We start from the raw sequence: 19,494 nt of genomic DNA on the forward strand, positions 1-19,494 counted from the left end.
AAATCGGAATTAGTCATAAAGAACTGTTGTGTGAAGACAACCTTAACCATTTTCTCTATTTTCCTGCGTATTAAACACTAACATGATGCCTTAAGCGGTAGGGATATGCTTAGACAACATATTTTTCCCCCTCACATTTGGATTTAAAGCAATCTATGTTTTTGTCTCGATGTGTCTCCACCACAGCTATCAAGGCCAAGATAAAGGAGGTGAAACGAGAAAACACGGACCGCAAGGTGATCCTGCAAAAAAGAAAGAAGTTGATAAAACAAGGGAACCTGAAGAAGAAAGACCTGAAAAAGCTGGTGTTGTACTTGAAGAACGGCGCGGACTGCCCCTGCCAACAGCTGGACAACATAGTGAACCAGTATCTACTCATGTTCCGGAAGGTGGATAAGCAGTACCTCCTCACAGGCATCCACAAGTGGGACAAGTCCAACACGGAGTTCAAGAAGGCCATGAAGACACTGAAAACCCACCAATGTCCTGAATTCACCAACGTCTTTAAATAGTACACCCGCAGCCCCCGAATCCGGTTGAATTGCATTCTACATTCGAACTGGTAAAAGCAATGCCAAACTTTGCTTTCTGTTGTCCTGTTTATATCCCTACATATCTCTGTATTTTTTACACTTATTCTTCAGAATGTCCACTGTTCGATTTAGGATAAACTCGGCGGTGAATGACGACAAAAGATGAGTTTCCTGTGTGCCCTTCAGGTCAAGGAGAAAGACTGTCGAGTCAGAGGGTGGGTTGGTTTTTATGACCAAACGCTTGTATTTCTAAGAGTTAGATTAATTCTGCTTACAAGTTTTCTTTGGTAAATATAAAGTTATGTCAATTTTATTTTGATGTATGTACCTGAAAGTAGCAAACATTATATAATTGTTGCTATGGATAGGCCTTGCTAGCATGTTCCTGCTTCAATATGCTAATGCTGGCTAACGAATGAAAATAGGCAAGAAAAACTATTTTTGAGTCTAGAGAACTTAATGTTTTAACCTTTATGTGTCTGCTTGAGCTTTGACAGTGACAAAAAGTATGAAATATTGCTTCTGTATGATAAATACGTGTCAAGCTGAGCGATACACAGTTAGCATTAAGAAAATGCTTTTTGTTGGATTTTATGATGCACATTGCAAAGTCTTCTTTAGTATTGGTTCATGTGTTTTTCTGTGTGTTTAAAATGCTGAGTCTGGCACAGTGTATCTAAACTTGGTGTTTATGTCTGTTCTGCTTTGACATTTCTAGTCCATTTTAGCACAATTTCTTTTTTCATATTTGAATGTCAGTATTGCTTATTACGTATACTGTACATATAAATTTGACATAAAATATGAAAAAATAAAACAGTGTCACAAAGTATTAATTCACTGTATAATGCTGACTTGCTCTGTGGTCATGTGAAAATGTTTGCACTGTTTCAGTTTTTCACGTGTGGTCGTAGAAAACATAAGCTAACATGTTGTGTTCAGGGAAAACTGGAGGTTTCTTCTTTTTTAAAAATGTGGTTTTAGGCTCTAGTGGATTTTATTGAGCAGGGAACAGACAGGAAATCAGGAGAGAGAGAAGGGGTAGATATCCAGCAGATGTCCAGAGGCAAGGAATCGAATCCAGGAGAACGGCATGGACTACCGCCTCTACACATGGTGCGAACGCTCTACCAGCAGCAGAGCCACCCAACGCTCCAGAGCCGGTGCTTTCTAAGCAAACTCTCAAAACCTTCAAAATGGTTTTGGCCACCGTACCAAAACGATGAATTTAGAAACAAAGTGTTAATTTACATTTTGTCCATCGCTGATGTCAGTTCACACACATATCTTGATAGTGAACATTTTGCTTTGAACATTTTCAAGATGTAAAAAGCACTAGCTTTACTAGTGCTTTTTACTTTACTTATTAGCCATTGTACTTGGCTAATAAGTACAATGTTGGCAGAACTCATTGTTTTCCCAATTTGTCACTTGGAACAGCACCAACTGAAAACTGATACTTTCAGTGTAAATACAACAAAACACAAGTCCAAGGTGTTCAGTTTGGATGAAGGATGTGGGACGGCCATAACAAATTTCAAAGTGATGTTTCAAACACATTTTCCATGAGTACAGTGATTTTTTTTCCTAATCAAATGCAGAGGATTAACAGTACTTGCTAACAACTGATGGTGTCATCCAGGATGTATTACTGTTCAATATCGTCTCTGCTGCTTGGAAGTTGAGCTGTTCGCATGTTATGACAGAAATGAGACGGTTACACAGCAGCAGTCTTTAACTTTTTATCTGACATGTACCTGTACAGACGTTAGGTGTACCCAAAGTTCTGACTGCATTGCGTTTAACATCGCAGTTTTACGGTTTTATTTCTTTTCTTAAATCCCTACAGATGAAGGCAGTATTGACTTCTGAATTATTAGCAATATAGTAAATATGAGGTTCTCTTTTTGAAGCAGCATGAAAGGCAACTTACTGAAAATGTATTCACAGTGCATCAACTAAACCAAATTTATACTTAAAAACCTCTTAAGATAAAATAATTAATGTGTTGAACGTCTAGCCCAGTGACAACTGACTACAGGAGGCTACTGTGAAAACTACTAATCCCACGTTGCACTGCTTTAACCTACTTTCAGTTTCAACAGGAAGAGAAGGAGTTTTGCWGCATCAAAACCCAACATCTGGTTACAAAACTGAGCAGCAGAAGGAAGTACGGTAGTTGTCTCTTTCCCCTGTTGCTCAGGAGGGAAACATCAGAGAGGCCAGCATGCACCCTTTCCTCCTGCTGGCAGAGAGAAGGTCCACTCCATGTCCCAGGAGCTCTGGATCCAAAATATACAAGTGACTGTACTGCATTTCCCCCAACTGAAGAAATACACCTTCATTCTGGTTTTATTGTGAATTCTGCAKAAGGAACCTTGTAATTACAGGTTTCTCAAGACTGCCATCAACAAACTGACTCCAGCCGCTAGCCAAACGGCTAAGCTCACCTCATCCATCAGAACTGAGTKCACAGTAGATTGTGTTCTGGGCAGCGATAACGGCACAATCTGGACAATAAATAACCAATTGTTAATGTTTAAAGTGCTGTGTAAATAGTATTCAACAGCTATAACAATAAARCCTGTTTAAGTTAGAAAAATAAAACAATGCTTACCTGGCTTAAGCTGCTATAAGCAGTATCATCATGTCTGGTGGAGAGACCAGACTCAGAACTACAGGAAGGTCCAAACGGGTCAGATGCTTTTACATTACTGCCCTTCCTCTGAAGGTTTTCTCAACTTTTCAGCGCCACCTTTATGTTTTGTAGTTTGCTATCGCTGCTCCATCTTCACGGCTAATCTGAACTTATTTTGAGCAAACCTTTAATAAGTCAAGGAGTCTTCCATAGMGGAATGAGATGATGAAGGCTGGCTAAAAGCAAAGCAAACAGCTGCCTTCAGGGGCCCCTGTGAATGATTGAACTTTAACACAGACCACAGATATAACAGTCTCATGAAGAGGATGCTCAGGGTTGACCATAAGTTTCTTGATTTTATTAAGAATCCTTCCTTGTATCATCATCTCTAGAGATTCCACAATTGTTCCCCAGAACAGAACCAACYTTTTTTATCAGATTGTTGGACCTTTCTAAGTCTGAGGCTATGAAATTGCTATCCAWCATATGACAGTAGAARAGATGGCACTCTTGCATCTTTTTGCAAATACTGGAGGAACTAAGCTTCTTCTTGTAGACGTTTCATTGTCAAGGCTCGATTCCAGTCTGTCGTTTAGGTGAACATTGAAGTATTTACATTCCTCAACCAACTCCACTCCTTCTCCCATGATGGAAGTAGGGTTCCTTTTAAATTCCACACTCATCACCTCCTACAATCATAACCTAGATCCAAGTAGCGACAGACACTTTTTTTTTATTTACATTTTTAAAAAGGCAAGTCATGTGTGAGAAGCAGTTATCTTCAGGCGTATGCCTGAATACGTTTGCCATCTTGAAATCGTCTCCTGAACCGTGCGATCTCTTATCTGTCGCAGCCCACATTTGGGCCTTTACATGTGACGTGTGACCCTGTTAGAATGCARCAAAGAAAGGCCGGCTTAGACAGCTGCTGCTGCTTTGATGGATTTATCAAACGGAGCTGCTTGTAACGAACAATTTCACGCTGTTTTGAAAGAACAAGCCACGAGGTTGCCAGATCTCTGCACCAGAAAATCTCTCAAGCGTGACGCTTCTTACCTCCATTTCTTGGACGATAAATCACCATCTTTCTGTTTGGATTTGCTGCTTCACACACTGTTGGCGTCTTGGTATGTTGCCTGTAAATTCTAATCCAGAGATGAGCATCATTAACCGTTCAGAGCAATACTTCCCTAAGGGGGGCTGAATTGATAGTCTTATTTAAAGGAAATGTTTTCATAAAGTCAATTTTGATGGGCAAACTCAACAGGTTTCTCTTTTTTAAGGCCGTTTCATTTGAATCATGTAACGTGTGCAACCATCTAAAGCAAAACAAAACACGTTTTTTTTTTTAAATAGAAAAAAAAACATAAAACCAGCTTGACAATAAAAAAGCCTGTTAAAAACCAGGAGGTATCAAACAGGCCCACATTTTGCCCATCTGGTTCCAGTAATGGCTTCACCATTGGAAAATATATCTCAGATGTGGATTTTACTTTTTAATCGTTACTTTAACTTCCTTTAAAGGAGCCCCAGAAAATCCAGGGCATCTGTGCAATTAAGAGGTGATGTGAGAGATAGCATCCTGTTGCCCTCCTTGTTTCATAGAAAACCTCAGACTGCCGGTGAACCTACTGGTTTTACTGGTTGCAAATCACTTACTAACATAAGTTTTAGTCATCTTTGCATTATTTAGTTTTTTCTAATAAACACATTTTGAGACTGGGCAACAGAAACTAGAAGGTTAGACACTTTCAGTGTCTGAGTAATTCAGTTTATGCTTTATGTACTAATTTTCTGCTGCGCTTGCAGAGCTGGGCTATTAGTACAAGGATTTCCCGTCCTTATTCCTGACATCAACCTGGGGACGCAAGCAACGTGTTTGTTGTTCTTTTTTTCGATCACCAGAAGTGAAGTCCCTTGGATACTTGCTCCAAGAGTCTATTGTATTCTCTTGGTCTATTATATTGAATAGACCAAGAGTAATTCAAAAATGCTTCATTTATTCCAAAGGGAAATTAAATGTTGTCACAATTCATGTCATCCAAGTATCTTCAAAGAATGGTTGTGTGCAAGAAGGATCTCTGGCAGAGTCTCGGACTGAAGCTGACTGACTGAGGCCTGCTGTTGTATGACTGTGATGACATGCTAATTGCTCAATTTTCAGGTATCAAAGACAATATTCCACATATCCTGGTTGACACTATCAATCGGTGGCAGCTCTGCTAATCCACTTCTCTAAGTCTCTGTCGAAAGGGTAGAAAGCCGGGTGGAGAGACGTTGGAGTCTGGGATGTGACCATCGTCCAGTATGATTGATGGAAGAGAAAAGATTGACATCCATGATCATGCCGTTCTCACTACCTAGAGGTAGGATGGTAAGAGAGGACTCCTGGTCACCATGACAACACTGAAGGAATTACAAGCAGCAGTTGACTGTAGACAGCAACTGTTGCTAAGGTTCCTCTCCAGGCAGACCTTTATGGAAGAAATGAGAAAACCACTGTAGAAGAAAAGTCGCATCAAAGTTTGTGTTGGAGACTCCGGGGTTAAATGGAAGAAAGCTCTTTGGCCCAAAGAGACCAAAATGGAGCTTTTCGACCATCAGCAAGGCGTTATGTTTGGACATCACAGTACACAAATCATCACCATAACCACTGGGGATGGCTCTTGGAACCAGACCCTGGTAGGAACGTAAAAGGAATTTGGCAAAATTAAGAAAAATTGTAAAACAATTTTTCCATCTGCGAGAAAACTATGGCTTCTGGCACTGACACGGCTTAAAAACAACAAGGTGGATGTTCTGGAGTGGCCCAGTCAAAGCCTAAACCTTAGTCCCGTAGAGAACTTGTCCCAGGACAGTTCACAGGCAATCCCTGTGAAACATGACAGAACTGAAACAGCTTAGCAGGAAGAATGGAGGAAAACCTCAGAGTCTGGATGAGAAGCCTGATCTACTGGACTCCCTGCTGGGACGACATCTTCCGAATACTGACCTGGATTTATGCAATCACTTATTTTAAAAATGTTAAATGTTTTAATTGAATTGTCATTATTTTGTAGAAATTTGTTTTCACTTTGACATTAAAGGGGAGGCATTATGTATTTCCCAGGCACACAGTGCCATTTTATGGCACAAATAAGTAACTATAATTCCTTTGTTGTTATAAAAAGGCTGCATATATCAAATACAACTTAAAAGAAATGTAACTTCACAATTTAACACCTTGAAATTGGGCCTCAGTCTGTCCAACACGCCACCTTCAGCAATTCATCACAACAATGCTCTGCCATTAATGGTGCGTTCACACGTCTAGATTGTCAGGTGTCTGGTTTACATTCAGAGTTTTATGCGAAGGTGAGTTGAAGGCTCTAGCTCAGATCGATTCGAAGCATTTGTGTTGTGACCTGTTTCTCTGTGTAGCTATTTTGAGATTTTCTGTGTTTAGTCCTGTTTCCCTGTGAGTCCTGTCTGCTCCCTAACTGTTTCCCAGGTGTCTCGTTTCCTGATCACCCTCCCAGTGTATTTAAACCCACCTGTTGTCTTTGTCTGTTGTCGGGTCCTCGTCTTTGTCAGCGTCTTATGTCAGTTGTTCTCTGTGTCGGCTCGCCAGTAGAACTGTTTAAGTCCTGGTTAGCTTGCTCCTTGATCAGTCTTTCGTCAGTTGCTACCTGTATTTGGCTGTGTGCTATTTTCTCTGCCGTGCTGCCTGTATTCGGACTGTTGAGCTTTTCGTCATTAAATTCATCATTTTCCTCACAACCTGGGTCTCGGCATTCATCCTCACCACCTCTCAAACCACCACATCATGACAATTTGGAGCATTTTGACTCATCCAACGCTTCCGACTAATAGGCTGGTAACAGAAAAAAAATGGCTGGAGAGATTTTGACGCATCTGATGCACCCTCAACGCACTTTGAATGTAAACCAGACAAACCTGACATGTGAAACGCTATAGAACAAAATGTCAAGTGTCTGCATTCAAAGTCCATCCATCCATCCATTTTCTTTCACCCTTGTCCCTAAGTGGGGTCGGGAGGGTTGCTGGTGCCCATCTCCAGCTAATGTTCCGGGCGAGAGGCGGGGTCACCCTGGACAGGTCGCCAGTCTGTCGCAGGGCAACACAGAGACACACAGGACAAACAACCATGCACACACACACTCACACCTAGGGACAATTTAGAGAGGCCAATTAACCTGACAGTCATGTTTTTTGACTGTGGGAGGAAACCGGAGGACCCGGAGAAAACCCACGCATGCAAACTCCATGCAGAAAGACCCCAGGCTGGGAATCGAACCCAGAACCTTCTTGCTGCAAGGCAACAGCTCTACCAACTGCGCCACTGTGCAGCCCCGCATTCAAAGTGTACATGCATCAAACTTGAAGCATCAGACATGATTTTGACGCACATAATGCGTTTGTGAACGCACCATAAGCCCTTAACAACATTCAGGGGTGTTGGACTGAGAAGTAGTTCATATGATAAGCTCTGCAGGTGCCCAATTCCACCAGGTGTTTGCTAATTGCTGCTGCAGCTAGTTTGAAGGAGYTGAGGAAAGGAGCAGTGTGGAAAAGAGAGCTCTTGGTGACATCAGGCATTCTGCACAGCTGAATGGTTGCCACGGGAGATTAAAGGATTCCTCAAACATGCATGAAATTATCAAGGCAACACTTTTCATCAAAAATGAGGGAGTAATACTATAACATGAAATAAAGCTAAAAAAAAAGTCCATTTTACATAATACTCCCCCATCTTACTTTTAAAAGCTTCAAAATTAAGTTAMAAATATTTTAATAAAGAATCATTATGATTATTAGTTCCCCCTTTTCTGGCTTTAAAGGCCTAGAAGTTTGTTTTTTAAGTGTAATGTGTCTTTCACCAGATAAAAACTGTTTTTATAAGTCTTGAGGTTTTTAAAAGTGAGGCCCCTCTGATTTCAGACCAGGCTGTAAAATCATCCTTGGTATTTAATAATATATTTATGTAGAGTTTTATGGTGCTCTGTCACAAACCAGTGCTTTAAAGGATACATTCAGTCACGTCGTGCATGAAGGCTCAGTCAGCCGTTTGCCATCACAGATCAGGAACGTATCACAAGTCACATTTACATGTCGGAATAAAATAATTTCCTGAAGCAGCATGTTGTTTAATGTGCCTCTTTAACACAAACTGGTCTGACTTTTGACTTTTCAAAAGAGCACCACTGGCTTTACCGAAGCTTCCTCTGTGCGTGCGTGTGTGTGTCGCTGCATAAATTTTGTCTTTGAAATCCAGAAGTGTGTTTTTCCCTCTGTGGTTGACTCTCTGCCACAGAGCTCTTAGTTAATGTCTCTGGCTTGTCTACAGGATTGAGGAGGAATGAGTCGGCAAAAGGGATTACAGAGCATATCGCTGCGGAATTCTAAGATCGTAGTAAAATATGGCACATTGTTCCCATTAATCTTGGTTTTTTCTTTTTTTGTCTTTTTTTAACCGAACTTTAGGCAGTTTGATCCTGGTAGTAGCACTTAAAGCATACAATTATGACATGGGCAGTCATCAAAATCCAGACAGCAGTTAAAGCAAAACAGAGGAGCAATTGCATTTGTGTTCACAGAAGTACACAAGGGGCCAGGAGGAGGTGTGAGAGAAGGAGGAGGACCATTTTCCTCACACATACTACATTGTGGGGATCCACTGCTCCTTGTGAGGACTGAAGCCTGGGGCCCACAAGGCACCACAATTCACACCTTAGATTTAAGACTAAGGTGTGAATTGAGTTTTGGGTAGAGTTAGGGTTAGGTATGTAAGGGATAGGGTTAGGATAAGGGGTTTAGAGTGTAGAAATGAATGGAAGTCATTGGAAAGTCCCCATAAAGATAGCCACGCAAACATGTGTGTGCGTGTGTGTGTTTAGCGTGGGCCACATATGGGCAGCAGCCACATGTTTCTGAATAATAGCCATTAGTTTTAAGAGGGTGATATCATCGTAGGTGCGTTGTTGTTCCAGTAACCATATTCGCCAGATTCTGGATCAGATCCCGCCGGCTTTAGCAATTCCTGCATAGCTTGGTTCTTACTCTTCACTAAAGGAGGTTAGCAGTGATCAGACAGCATTTGGTTTTAGCATAATCAGAGAAATCCAAACATCATATGAGGAATTCTGCAGCATTAAAAACTTTCTGCATGCAGTCCTGAGCTGCTCACGCCAACATGGTGGTTCAGTTGTGGGTGACCATCAGCCATGTGTGACCTGCCAAACAACATAGAGCTGCGGTGTGAAAAATGAGGATTTATTATTGTTTTAAAACCAATAAAGACCTGTCAAAAAAGAAAAAAAAAACCCACAGAGGGGTAATCAAATGGTGCTCCGAATCAGAAACAGCTGCTTCTACTTTGGAGACTTAAAATATTTTGAATGGCTGATTCTTTAAGACAATTGTCTGTTGTTGCGGTGGCTTGTGAAACTGTTCACTCCCTGTGAAGTTTTCTACGTTTGATGGCGCGGAAGAAATGTTCCTTTCTCTGTCTCTTTAAAAGTCCAAAAAGTGCTCCATGCATATTCAGTGTGACTTTTTTTTTTTTAATCTGAGACCGCTCAGTCAGATCCAGCAAAACCAATTTACCATCAGAAGTCACCTTGTCAGTAAATACAGTAAACCTGTGTTTAATTGTAATACAGCTGCTCTGTGAAGGTCTCACAGGTTTGTTCTCTAATGTTCTGTTTGTTCTGTGAGGCCTTTAACTGATGGCAAGGACTTTAAAATACTTTTGTCAGTTTATAAATTACTGAACGTCTTAGCACCACGATATATATTTGAGATCTGCTGTTGTTGTATCAACCTTCCAGACCTTATTGAAGAATTGAAGGGTGGCTTACTCTTAAATATATAAGTAAGGAAAAYAATACACAGAGACGACCTCTCACGTCTTCTGGTTCTGGTTCTGCTCTGCATCCCCAGGACCAAACATGGAGAAGMAGGATTAAGCTTTTATGCGCCATTAATCTGGAATAAAGTTCTAGAAAACTCCTCCCCCTGAGTCAGCAGCTGACGAAAATCTCTCTAGCATTGCAGGATTTGTCTTCAGTCCAAGAAGAGCGAGACTGGATTCACACAACTTTGAAAAACAACTCCTTCTGAAGATGAACAAACACACTTACAGCTCCAGTTGACTACTCAGCTCCATACCAGTTAAAAGACAAGTTCAGTTTGTCTATATAATTCTCTAATTTTTATCGTAGTTCTGTATTGGAGAGAGATGGGAACACTTTCATTGTCCAGTTCCAATTTTCAAAGAGTTTCTTTTGTCATTGAATATTCCACCCAATAAACGTTKTGGAAATTCTAACCATTTTCTTTTACTCTATACTTTTACTTCGTATGTTTTACATGGTAAATTTACTCTTGATATTTAAGTGCGGTAAATGTCAAATGCGTTCTGACTTAAATGTCAAATAATCAGAACAGAAATGTTCAGCTGTTGCTCAATGCCACGTTCTCGGGTTTCTGAAGCCAAAATTCTCAGGTGAATTTCATCAGTTCTGCTCACAGAAACAAACAGTTCTTACTCAGAAAATTATTTGGAAAAAAAGGAGGGGTAAACCCAGTCTGAATTGCTGTTTTCTTTTCTCTCTCACTCTTTTTGTTTTTACTATCACTTAAAATGAGTTTACTCAGTCCTCAGCTTGAACACTTCATTCTCGGTGAAAGATGTTCCAAGCCTTATGGATCCAATAAAAAASGTGGAGTGGAATGATTTGTGWCGTGTGTAAAGGAGAGGGATGTCAAAAGTTTGAGTATTGAATATTTCAGTCAACAGAAGACAAAAAAACACTGAAATTGCAACTTTGTCAGCATTATCCTCATTAATAGTCTCTCAGCAAGCACCTTTGCTAAAATTCAATTCAGTTGATACATAGTGCCAATTCACAACAGTCTCAAAGCATTTTATAAAAAAAATCTATATTTTAATTCACTCACACTTATATTCCAACTGATCCAAGTTATTATCAATTAGACATTTTTCACCTAAAAGAGCAACTCTTTCCTTTATATGAAGGGGATCTTGGTGCCTTAATGCAGAGTATGACAACAACAACAAAAAAACTATAAGAAAAAAATAGATTATATTACAATTCAAATAGTCCTCCAAAGGTTTACAGGCTCTCTCAGATTGAGAGCTGGCATACACAGCCTTAAGGTCAAGATCCTGTTCCCATCCAACACAGCAGGATGTGTTTAGGCTGAGGCCCGATCTGCTACGATATGAGCAGTGTGTGCAGCAAAGCAATTACAGCTGAAACCAGAGCCAGCTAATAAAGATTTGGACGCAAGCACAAAAGAAAAATTTCAACCATGTGCCCCGTAATGGAAGTCCAAAGCTCCATCTGGGCCTTTCAATTCCTATCTGTAGAAGAGTTCTGGATGCAGCGTAGCTCACCACAAATTTGGGCTTGTAGTAACTTATGGCAAACTAAAAATACCGATGATGATGATGATGATGATGATGATGATGATGATGGACATATTTCGTTGATCTATTGCGTAGTATTAGTTTAAGTCCAGCTCTGTAGATATTTTCCTCATAACTGCGTCAGAAACGTTTTTATGCACAAGAAGTGGAACAGCTTGAAAGCAAGGGCCCAGTGTTCATCGATGGACTGAGAACTCAGATCTGATAAAGCTCAGCATATGTATGGAAACTTCACTAGAATTATATTTTCTTGCATCAAAAGGAGAGATCCACGGAATGTACGGCGCAATAAACCCAGGTCCCTATAAAGATCAAGAGCACACAGGCAAACTTAGCTCTGCCTCAAAACAAAAAAGATGTGTTTTAGAAGTGGTGTAGCTTTGATTACAAGGCATCATAGAAAGAATTAGGAAATATGTCTTGCTACATCAAAGATGTGGTTCTTGGCCCACCACATCTTAAAATCAAAGACTGTTTTAGACTCCTGCACAAAGTCAGAGTGGAAGGTTTGCTTTTTTAAAAATTATACAACAGTTACTACAGTTARAAAAAATAGAGGCAAGAATCAATATAGTTTGTGCAAATACCTGGCTGACAAAGGTATCACTCAACAGACACTAGAGGCGCTAATCCCAGTGGCCGTACACTTTGGGCTACACCAGTAACATTGTCATGGCAGGAATTACACAGGACACCTCCTGGCCTGCTATGGAACAGTGCTGCCAGCAGGTGCTGCTGTCACGGTTGCCTGGAAACGGGCACCATGCACTTTGGTGCTCTCAACATCTGCACCCGTGGATGCTTGTTCAACAACAGCGTCACTGAGGAAGGATGCGAGGTGAAAGACAAAGCAGGAGATCCAAGAATCAGTGTCACCATTCTTCTTAGCAACGTTTTTTGACCTTCTATGAGCTCCATCGTTGGGTATCTGATCACAGTCTGGTCTACCTCCAGTGTGTGGAGGCTGTGTGGGTCCATCCACACATTCAGAAGGTGTGGATGGACCCACTAAAGCCCTGAAGGACTGCTTTGGTTGCACAGACTGAAATGCACAGTTAGGGGCTCCAGGTGATGATAGTGGATAAGATGCAGTTTAGTTTACTTCATTATTTGAAGTAAACTAAATGATTTAAGTAAAACTGATTTAAATTTGTCAAGTTAATGCTATCATAAATTAAGTTGGTCAAACTTAATTGAATTACTTGTAAGCAATTGAACCAACTTAACCAATTGAAGTTAAGTTGGTTCAACTATTTTCTCTTTTCAGTGCAAACAGTGACACGGTGCAGACTTCTCCCCACCAACACCAACAGTTTCCAGACAGTGGTCTCATGTTATTAAAGCGTAAAACTAAGCTACATAACAGTCATGTTTGTGCACAGTTACACACCAGCTGCATATCTACAGATAAATGAAGATGCTCAGTGTTATTTACCACCTTTGCAGGTTTCATTTACTCTTCAAGTTTACTCTAATTTGAAATACCACAGTTCTCAATTGTTCTGCGTCATTATAACACAGAACAATTGGTTAAATTAGGCTTATCCTAATTTATCCTAACCTAATTGTCTATCTACATACAGTTTCCACCTGTGAATTTGAAGTTCACGTCTGGAATTTAAATCAAGGAACTTTGCGTCCACAAGAAGGGTATGTATGAAAGAAATCTCAATGTTTTGAGATGTGTTCASSGTGAGTTATTTTGGCCTGGTTTGTGTGTATAGACAAGGAAGCTGTTTCTGATGTAACCTGTTATGCACCAAAAGAACATCCCTGACAGAAGCTGTTTTTGCCTGGGATCATTTTTGCAAATAGCTCTGTGTGGACCTGACCCAAATGTAAAAGTCATATRCTGTTTTTGTCCAGGATGTGTGGGGTCTGTAGAATTCTTAGTTGCGTCCCTCCTGACCATAGGGCTGTAAAGGTCCTGGATGGGGGGAAAGTCGGCCCTGACGATTGTCTCTAGGGCTCAGAGTGTTTTGTGGCAACTACTATCAGGCCTCCTGAGATGCAGTCATTTCTGTGTTCTGATAATACTTTCTGTAAGTTTTCACTTTTGAAGTTTACTGTCTACTGAGAACTCCCTAGTCATTATGTTGTTTTAAAATAATAATGATGGATGGAAAAATTACAGCTTCATAGGGATTTTCCATCTGAAATGACAATACGGTGCCGCTTTAGATTTCCTGGCTCTGTTCCCGTTGGAAAAATAAGATTTACAAAAGCTTCATACGTTATCTGAAAAGGCTTGATGTCTCCACACTAATTATAAACGTACTCTTTAGTCAAAGATTGGCTCTGAAAGTTTCAGTCCAGCTAAATTTGCACTTGTCACTTTTTTAAACATCTCAGATTCTTAACGCCGTTTCAAAGGTTAGGGGGTGGAGTAGGGTAAAACAACTCATCATTTGAAAACGTCTTTTTGCGCTTTCTCACATTATTATTGACTGATATGAAAGACAACAAAACACTGATATGAACCGAGACTCTTTTTAAAGTCAAATTGGAAGCATTTCTAGAGCACTGCAGATCAAATATGATCATTATAATGATATTAACATTGCATGTAAATTTTATTKATGCTTGTTTTCCTTCTTTTACGTCAACATCATGACATAGTGACAGTTTCAACAAATATGAAATAAATTATTATTTATAAACGTTACCTCAGCTTACATAATAACTACATTACTACCGACATTATTACTAGTGGCAATAGAAGCATGTGTGATATCTCAAAATCCCTGAACTGTTCAGAGAAATCAAATTATATAAAATTATTACTATTAATATTTACCAGGCTTGCTATATGGCAAGACTCTGGTATCTTACTAAATATATCCTGTCCTACTGCTTTAACTTGTAGGAATGGTATGATAACTTTTTAGACCTTGAGATCAGTGACCAGCCCACACTGCCATTGAGCACAGCACAGGAGTTTTCTGGTGCAGTGGATGAAAATTTGCTTGAGAAATCTATCAGAGCGCAGAATCGTCGACATGTTTTTGCTGGGTCAATGGTTAGGCATCAAAAGAAGAAATCCTAAACGTCAAAGGCATTCATGATGACATTTCTGTTTCGGTCCAGAAAACCTAACAAGTGTGAGCACACCCAACTCTAATTTCAAAATATAATGGGAGAGATAGAGCTATAACAACACGCTTTTCTGAATAACCCCCGTGAAAACACCCTATTAGACAGAATACATATCGTCTGTGCACCTAGCATTACAGAAAATCTGGATCTCTTCCGTCTTAATCCATTCTGTTTGCTCATCACCGCTGCTGACTCTCCCAGCCCATGGAAGAGAACCTGGGGCTGTTGGCACCTCGTGATAAACCTATCAAGCCCGGGCACAGCTGTTGACATTGGTTTGTTCGCAACATGTCTGATGACTCGGGCCTTTGAGATTGCTTTGATTAAGTAAACTTTGAAATCACAAGCTCCTGGGGAAACACATAAATTTAGATGTAAGAACAATATTTCACTCGAAGGATTTTTCCAGCTCTGTTTATACAGCTCTCTTAAGTGAGGAAGATCCCCTGAGGGCGTCGTTTTCATGTGTGCACATGCTTACACACTTATTAAGTGGAAATCGTGCCTCGGCTACTCTTCTTTGCACTTACCTCTAAGTGCACTGTGTGGTCTAACAGTCATGGTATTGTACTGCGTTTCTCAAACTGTTGTCTTCATGGCAGTAATCAAAAGCAGGGACTGCACTTTGTGTTCTTTGGAAAACTCCTGATATTAGTACTCTGTCATCAGCAAATTTCTGTTACATGAGGCCCACCTGAAAGTCAGTAATTGTCCTCTGCTTGACGCTGGATGCTGGCTTTCTTCAGTTCCTGTATTTGACCAGTTTGTTTATCGCAATTGATTGGATGCTGGTAATTATGGCAGCAGCAGCAGCACATTGCTGACAAACTCTGAAAATGAGAATGACAGAAGGTTCCCAAAAATAAAAACGACATCTTCAGGAAGGTTCACAACAAGGGCGGCGATTTATGTTTCTGCTGGTGGGAGTTCACCGGCTAATCAACCACCGCGGGAGTCCAGGCGACCGTTTCCCAATAATCACAAAATAAACACCAGACCTGAAAACAAAACCATACAGGGGTTTGTGTGATGTTCGTGATACACTTGAACTGCTCTGTTTGGTAACTGAGCTTTTGTCAACCGGTTGCAATTTCTGCCATTGCCTTGTCAGAAAATAATAAAGCAAGAACGTGACAGGAGAGCAAGGGGAAAAAATGGAAGAATCTGATCAGCTTTGAGTTGTACTTCACCCGTTTTGTGGCGTTATTTTCACTTTGCTGTGGCGCACAACAGCCGCTGTTATTTTTAAAAGTAACAATAAACAATATAAACTTGACTAATTGCCTTGTTTGTTCATTCATCTCAAAGCATTGGCAATTCTCTCAGCTTTAATTTAAGCCACATTTAAAAGAAATCGGATAACAAATAAGGATCCCAGGAACATTTCTGAGACAAATTCATCCACATTCCGCTTCGGTACACTACGGGTTTGTTCCATTACTGGATCTCAGTGGCCTGTTGCACACAGTTGATTATAACATGCTGAATGATGATCAGGAAAAATGACTGTAATAGTCTGGTGTTGTGATAAACTGATTTACTTATCCTATCTTGGCAGATTGCAACTACTACATCAAACATAGATCAAACTGGGGGGATCTGAAGTACGCGAAGAGCAAAGACTCTTCGCATTGCTTACATTTTGGCAGGTAAGGCAGTCAGCTTGGGACTAACACTATATAAGAACAATCAGGACCGGCTGCTTGTATGTAATTACATTTATTTAATTGAACATGTTTTTACATGTATTTAATTGAACTTATTTTACCCATTGTATGTACAGTCAAAATACAAAAATACACATTTGATGTAAATTAAATATTGATGCTTGTTCTAATGACAAACAGTGCAGATCTGAATTCCAAAATAACATGTTTTTTTTCGTTCAGTTGAGGCTAATTGGTTTTTGTAAAGGACTTGTGAACTAGGGCTGTTCAGTAATGGAGTGATCTATCAATTATCCTTAATATTAATTGAGTGATCGAATAAAAGGTGGTCCTGTTCTGTAGTAGCTATGTAAGTAACTACACAAAAGCGAAAATGTTCATAAAATGGCATTTCAGTTCTTTTTTTCAATAAGAAGACATTTTAACGTACTGCTAATAGCGCTTAGCACTCATAGACAGCTTATTGGCGGAAGTGAGAACGTTGCGCAACACGAATAATTATCCAGGCAGAACAGAATGCGCTAAATAGTGAAACATAATTTAACAAACCCCGGAGGTAGATGATTTGCAAAAAGACATTTTGATAACAGGGCACTATAATCATTGGATTAATGGTTATGGCCCTACTGTGAACATCTTTGTTGCAGTAGAAAGTTGAAGATCCTGGAGAAAGTTTATAATTAAATGGTGGAACATGAAAACTCAACAGGCAAAGTCCCTGCCAGGGTTCAGACATAAGGTCCTCTAACTGCAAAGATATATTGATAACTTCAGCACTGCTGGTATCTACTCAAATCAAATACAATCTGAAAAATAACAAATTTACTCTGGACAATTGTTGAATTGCAATACGTTTTTAAGTTTCTATAATAGAAAGGAGGGTTCTGTAATTCAGAGGATGGTTCTTACCTTCATGTTTTATAGCCAAGTGATGGTCCCGACAGTTTAAAACAGCATAATCGACAAGAACTTAAATCCCTTCTGACTCTTTTGTTTGGCTTCTCTCTAAACATTTAAGGACGAGTTTGTTTTAAACAGAAAAAGAAAAAAAAAAATCTTCCTGTGCTCCATATTGTAACAAATGACTATATTAAGAAGATGTTAGGAAATGTGAATCTTGGCAACGCAATAAAAGCAAAGATCTGAGATGGATGGGTGTTTTTAAATGCTGGTGATGTGATTTTAATTCCAACGTTATGCTCAGATGCTTTCTTTGTGGATTTTGGTGAATGTTTATCTTAATTAAAACATCTCCAGAAGCACACAGCCAACTTTAAATAAACTCTAGTTGTCAAAACATTCACCACATTCCTAGACTTAAACCCATTTCTAATTTCAACATGAGCTGCTCCAATAATGAAACATTAGGGTCCAAACCATTGTTTTTAAACACATAGCTTTTATGCACCAGGGGATGGGGTGTAATACAGAGATGATTTACTTTTGCACAATCAGCATTGTCATTTTTTTTTTATATAGAAGTTAAAATTTGGCTCACTTTCACATGGCTCTGACATGGTCGCGTCAGTTCACTATTCAACTCAAAAAGCCTTGAAAAAGTTTCACTGGCAGATCATTTCACTTACAACATGGGAAAATGTCTTCTTTGTCTTGTTTTTTAATTAAGCAAAAATTTTAGCTTTGTCTTATTTCAAATGAACTAAGATATTTGCACTAAAAACTAGATAAAAATACTTGGCAAGATTTTGCATTTTTGCAGTGTAAATATGTGTTATTTTGTTACGTTAGTCAAAAAAAAAGTCAGGTATATATAATATTCATGTTATATAGCTAAAGGTTGTAAATAATAATTTCTGCTGGGTCTTTCAAGAGGAATTTCATGTGGTTTGCTCCATTTTTGCTGGTTCTTTTCAAATTTGCAAAAGTTCATTCAAGTTCATTTACAATGACTACAAGAAAAATAAAAGTTAATGATAAAACAAAGGTGTCTGCTTATGAGACAAAGTTTTTAAGATATTTATTTTTATTGTTCTTACAAATTTAAAAATTTTCAATAGAAGCAACATATTTGTTGAGTTTCTTCAAAATTATTGCATCTCATTTAATATTTTTGCTAGAATTATAGCAAAGTCACCAAACAGCACCTGTAGCCCTATATGTGGGCCCACTGACTGATTACAAGAACTTAGACACAAGTGATGTTAATTTGTGTGCTTTATTTTATTTTATGTGCTTTATTTTTTTCATAAAAACTTGAAGAGAATCTCGTCCAGATCGGAACATAGCGCTTTGCTGACCTCTAGTGATGAAAGAACATATGACGCTCTTAACAGTCCTGCTTTGCCTAACTCAAGTTCCTGGCTAACCATCTGTTAAATGTCTTTTTAATAGATTCACAAACAGGTGTAAAATTATAAACTACACCTGTAAACTTGTTATGTTCTTTAAAGATTTTAATACCCAGATAAGTTAGCGAATCTTACAGGTAAATTTCAGTAACAGTTGTCACTTATGAGGGAAGGAGTTCAGCGTTTATTTAGATCTGTGGTTCCCAAACTTTTCTTCCTGGGCCCCCCCAGTGGTTTCCAAACATTTTCTGCCCCCCATGGATTACAAATAACTGTCTAGTTGAACGACTTCTGCGGGGGGAGGGGAGGTTGACTTTTTTGGGGGGCAAAATGAATGTACGTAGCTGAACATAGACAACATCAGTAGCCAACAGGCTTCTTGTTAAGCTTAAGGTGATGTATTGATATTAGCTAGTCATTTTTTAGCTATCATTATCTGCATCCAACACCTTTACACAACAGTCTGTTAGTTTGGGGGAAAAACTGTGAAAAGTTCTTTGCGTTTTGCTGGTTTGCTGCGTAGCTCTGCACCGAAGCAGCAGGTCTCCTTCACTGCCGCGCAGGTGTAAACCCAGCGTGAGTGTCGTAGCGCTCATGTTGCGTTTAAAGGCGGCTCGGAAAAACAGGTTACCACATGTTAACGGATTAAACAGTTTTAACTGCTGATAAAAGTGACAGACGAGACAGATATGGGAAGTGTGGAAGCCCCTACTGTATCAAATTGACATAGGAATAACAGAGTTGGCCATTCTAAGGTAAAAACCCAGCACATACAGCGTTCAGGTTTTTTTTTTTG

At 39.5% G+C, this 19,494-nt stretch overlaps 1 protein-coding gene across 1 annotated transcript in view; it reads left to right on the plus strand.

Annotated features, from left to right (window-relative positions):
- sfrp1a (secreted frizzled-related protein 1a) overlaps positions 1 to 1,369 on the plus strand; it is a 17,485-nt gene extending 16,116 nt beyond the window's left edge. Inside the window, exon 3 of the mRNA XM_008417304.2 lies at positions 187 to 1,369. Within this exon, the coding sequence (XP_008415526.1) occupies positions 187 to 512 (326 nt within the window). The 3' untranslated portion in view covers positions 513 to 1,369. The remainder of the gene's footprint in view (positions 1 to 186) is intronic.
- The last annotated feature ends 18,125 nt before the right edge of the window (positions 1,370 to 19,494 follow it).

Source organism: Poecilia reticulata, linkage group LG9 (assembly GCF_000633615.1).
Source record: "Poecilia reticulata strain Guanapo linkage group LG9, Guppy_female_1.0+MT, whole genome shotgun sequence".
In the NCBI taxonomy this organism is placed as follows: Eukaryota; Metazoa; Chordata; class Actinopteri; order Cyprinodontiformes; family Poeciliidae; genus Poecilia; species Poecilia reticulata.